The 3,006-nt window shown below is 17.0% G+C and overlaps 1 protein-coding gene across 1 annotated transcript; it reads right to left on the bottom strand.

Moving 5' to 3' along the window:
• Nucleotides 1–744: 744 nt before the first annotated feature.
• On the bottom strand, nucleotides 745–2,142 carry PRSY57_1006100 (hypothetical protein; the record flags this gene model as incomplete). The annotated part of the gene is made up of 2 exons (XM_020114845.1): nucleotides 745–1,788; nucleotides 2,035–2,142. The coding sequence occupies 2 exons, from the start codon at nucleotides 2,140–2,142 to the stop codon at nucleotides 745–747; spliced, it is 1,152 nt and encodes a 383-aa protein (XP_019970391.1).
• Nucleotides 2,143–3,006: the final 864 nt, after the last annotated feature.

Below are 3,006 nucleotides of genomic sequence, written 5' to 3'. Positions count from 1 at the left end.
TGTAAAAAAACAAAAGCTATATAATTTTCATACTCAACTATCGGTATGAAATATATTTCTTCCTTGTGATTAATTTTTTTATTTATAGTAAATTTATAGAAGATTCGTACAAAGCATATAATTGAATAATATTTATAAATATATAAATACCATTAATTTGTACATATATATATTATATATATATATATATATATAATATATTTTTTTTTTTTTTTATTATATTATGTATTTAATATATATAATGCTTACTTTTTATCCGGTTTAAATTGTTAATTTTTTTTAAGTAAATATTTTATATTTTATTATATATATAGATCACCAACATTTACCAAAGGGCATAATTTTATGATTATATTTTGATATATTTTTTGTAGGAATAACAAATTATATTTTATCTTATGTTTTTGTTTTTATTATTACATTTTAGTAAATATGTTATTTCATATAATTACAATATTATTAGGTTTAAAAAAAAAAAAAAAATAAAAATAAAAAAATAAGCAAATGTAAGTAGATACATATATATATATGTATATATAAACAATAACGAATTTAAAGAAATAAAAAATATAAAAAATATAAAAAATTATAAGGTGTATTTATTTATTTATTTAATTATTTATTATTATTTTATTATTTTTTTTCCATGAATAATTTTATATATATATATATATATATATATATATATATATATATGTGTGTGTGTTTTGTTGAATTTATTAGACGTACTATTTTTGTTTTAAATTATACCATGACATATTTTTTTAAGTTGTTAATTTTTTCTAATATGGTTACAATAGTTACAAGGTGACTAATATTTTCTAGTTCTTCATTTGTGTTATCATTTTTACTTAGTTTATCTGTATATTTTTCTAATTTATCCATAAGAACATTTTTGGTTTTATTTAAAATAAAAAATTCTGTTTCTAATTTATTATATTTATTAGAATGTAATTTGGAAGGGCAAAAATAATTTTGCTCTGATATTTTTAAATCTCTCCTTACATGTTGTAAAACGTTAATATAATTATCTTCATGTTTTTCATTTTGATTATTTTGATACATATTTTTAAAATATGTTCTATGTAAATCTTTAGAATGTATATTATAAATATAGTCTTCATCAAGGTCATTTGTATGTTTATAAGTATTCATTTGTTCATTCGTTTTATTTTTTATATAATTTAATATATCTTCTTCTTTTTTGTCATTCATTATAACATCCATTTTGTCATTCATTATAACATCCTTTTTGTCATTCATTATAACATCCTTTTTGTCATTTGTTTGATTTGTTTGATTTGTTTGATTTGTTTGATTTGTTTGATTTGTTTGATTTGCTTGATTTGTTTCATTTGTTTGATTTGTTTGATTTGTTTGATTTGTTTGATTTGCTTGATTTGTTTTTACGGTTTGCATATTCAACCATTCAGCTACATTATATCCACATCTATCCTTGATATAATTTTTATATTCAAGAAGGTCTCCTACTAGATCCTTTGTACATATATTATTTTTATTCAATATATTATTAAATTCTTCATTTTGTAATTTTATTTCTTTAATATACATTAAAGAATCATTATTTAAACTACTTACATTTTCCTTTTCATTTAATAAATCCTTATCATTATCTTTTTTTTCGTCTTTTATGATTTCTTCGTTTAATATATCGTTTATTTTTTCTTCTTTCTCATGCGACGTCTCTCTTATTTTTATAAACAAATCGCACCTAGCACAATATCGGTCTTCTTTATTCTTTTGTTTTATGAGTGGGGTTATATTACACTAGAAAATTTAAAGTATAAGGAAATGAATAAATATAAATGTAAACAAGTATTTTTCATTATACATATAAATATGAACATATGAAAATGTAACCATATAAACACATATTCACAATATTCACAATATTCATAATATTCACAGTATTCACAGTATTCACAATATTCACAATATTCATAATATTCACAATATTCACAATATTCACAATATTCATAATATTCACAATATTCACAATATTCATAATATTACCATATGACAGGTTGCGTTTAGTAAAGTCCATCCTTGTAGGAGTCTATCACCAATAATATGGGAGACGGAGAAAGGGTCTTCCTTAATTATGTTATTTTGAACCTTCATTTGATTTTTGTTATTTCGTAAAAAATCATAAGTTTATATATTTCTACATAAAACGAACGTTGCAAGAATATAAAATATGTATTTATATATATATATATATATATATAATATTTATATATATTTTAATACATATTTTTTATATTCTTGCAATAATATATATTTTTTTTTTGCATTATTTAAAGAAAATAAAATAAAACATTATTATTAATCGTAAATAAAAATATAGATAACTCTCCTAATTTTTTTTTTTTTATATGACCAACAAATATATATTTTATATACTATCAACGTACAATAGGAATAAAAATAAAAAATTATATTTTTTTCTTATTATAATATATAAATAAATATAATATATATATATATATAAAATAATGATAATATTATTTTAATATATTATGTATTTTATTTTGTATTATACATGTAATATATAATATAATATAATATAATATAATATAATATAAATAATAACCCATCATGCATTATTATTTTGTAGAAATTTCAATAAATAAATACATATATAAAATATATATATATACATAATATATATATATATATATGATGGGTACAACAAAAAAAAAAAAAAAAAAAAAAAAAAAATAATAATACAATAATATATAATATAATATAATATAATATAATATAATAATAAAGTAAAATATATAAATTACAAGACTTTATTTTTTATTTTTTTTAAAATGAAAAATTATGTTTCATAAAAAATATTTTTATATAAATATATATTTATATGTATAAAAAACATATATGTTCACCTTTTTCATGTGCTACATACTATTACTATAATATTATATATATATATATATATGATTATTTAATCCTTCATTTTTGTTATGTATAATGAAG

Source organism: Plasmodium reichenowi, chromosome 10, assembly GCF_001601855.1.
Source record: "Plasmodium reichenowi strain SY57 chromosome 10, whole genome shotgun sequence".
Classification (NCBI taxonomy): Eukaryota; Apicomplexa; class Aconoidasida; order Haemosporida; family Plasmodiidae; genus Plasmodium; species Plasmodium reichenowi.
This window is presented reverse-complemented; position numbering and strand designations above follow the sequence as displayed.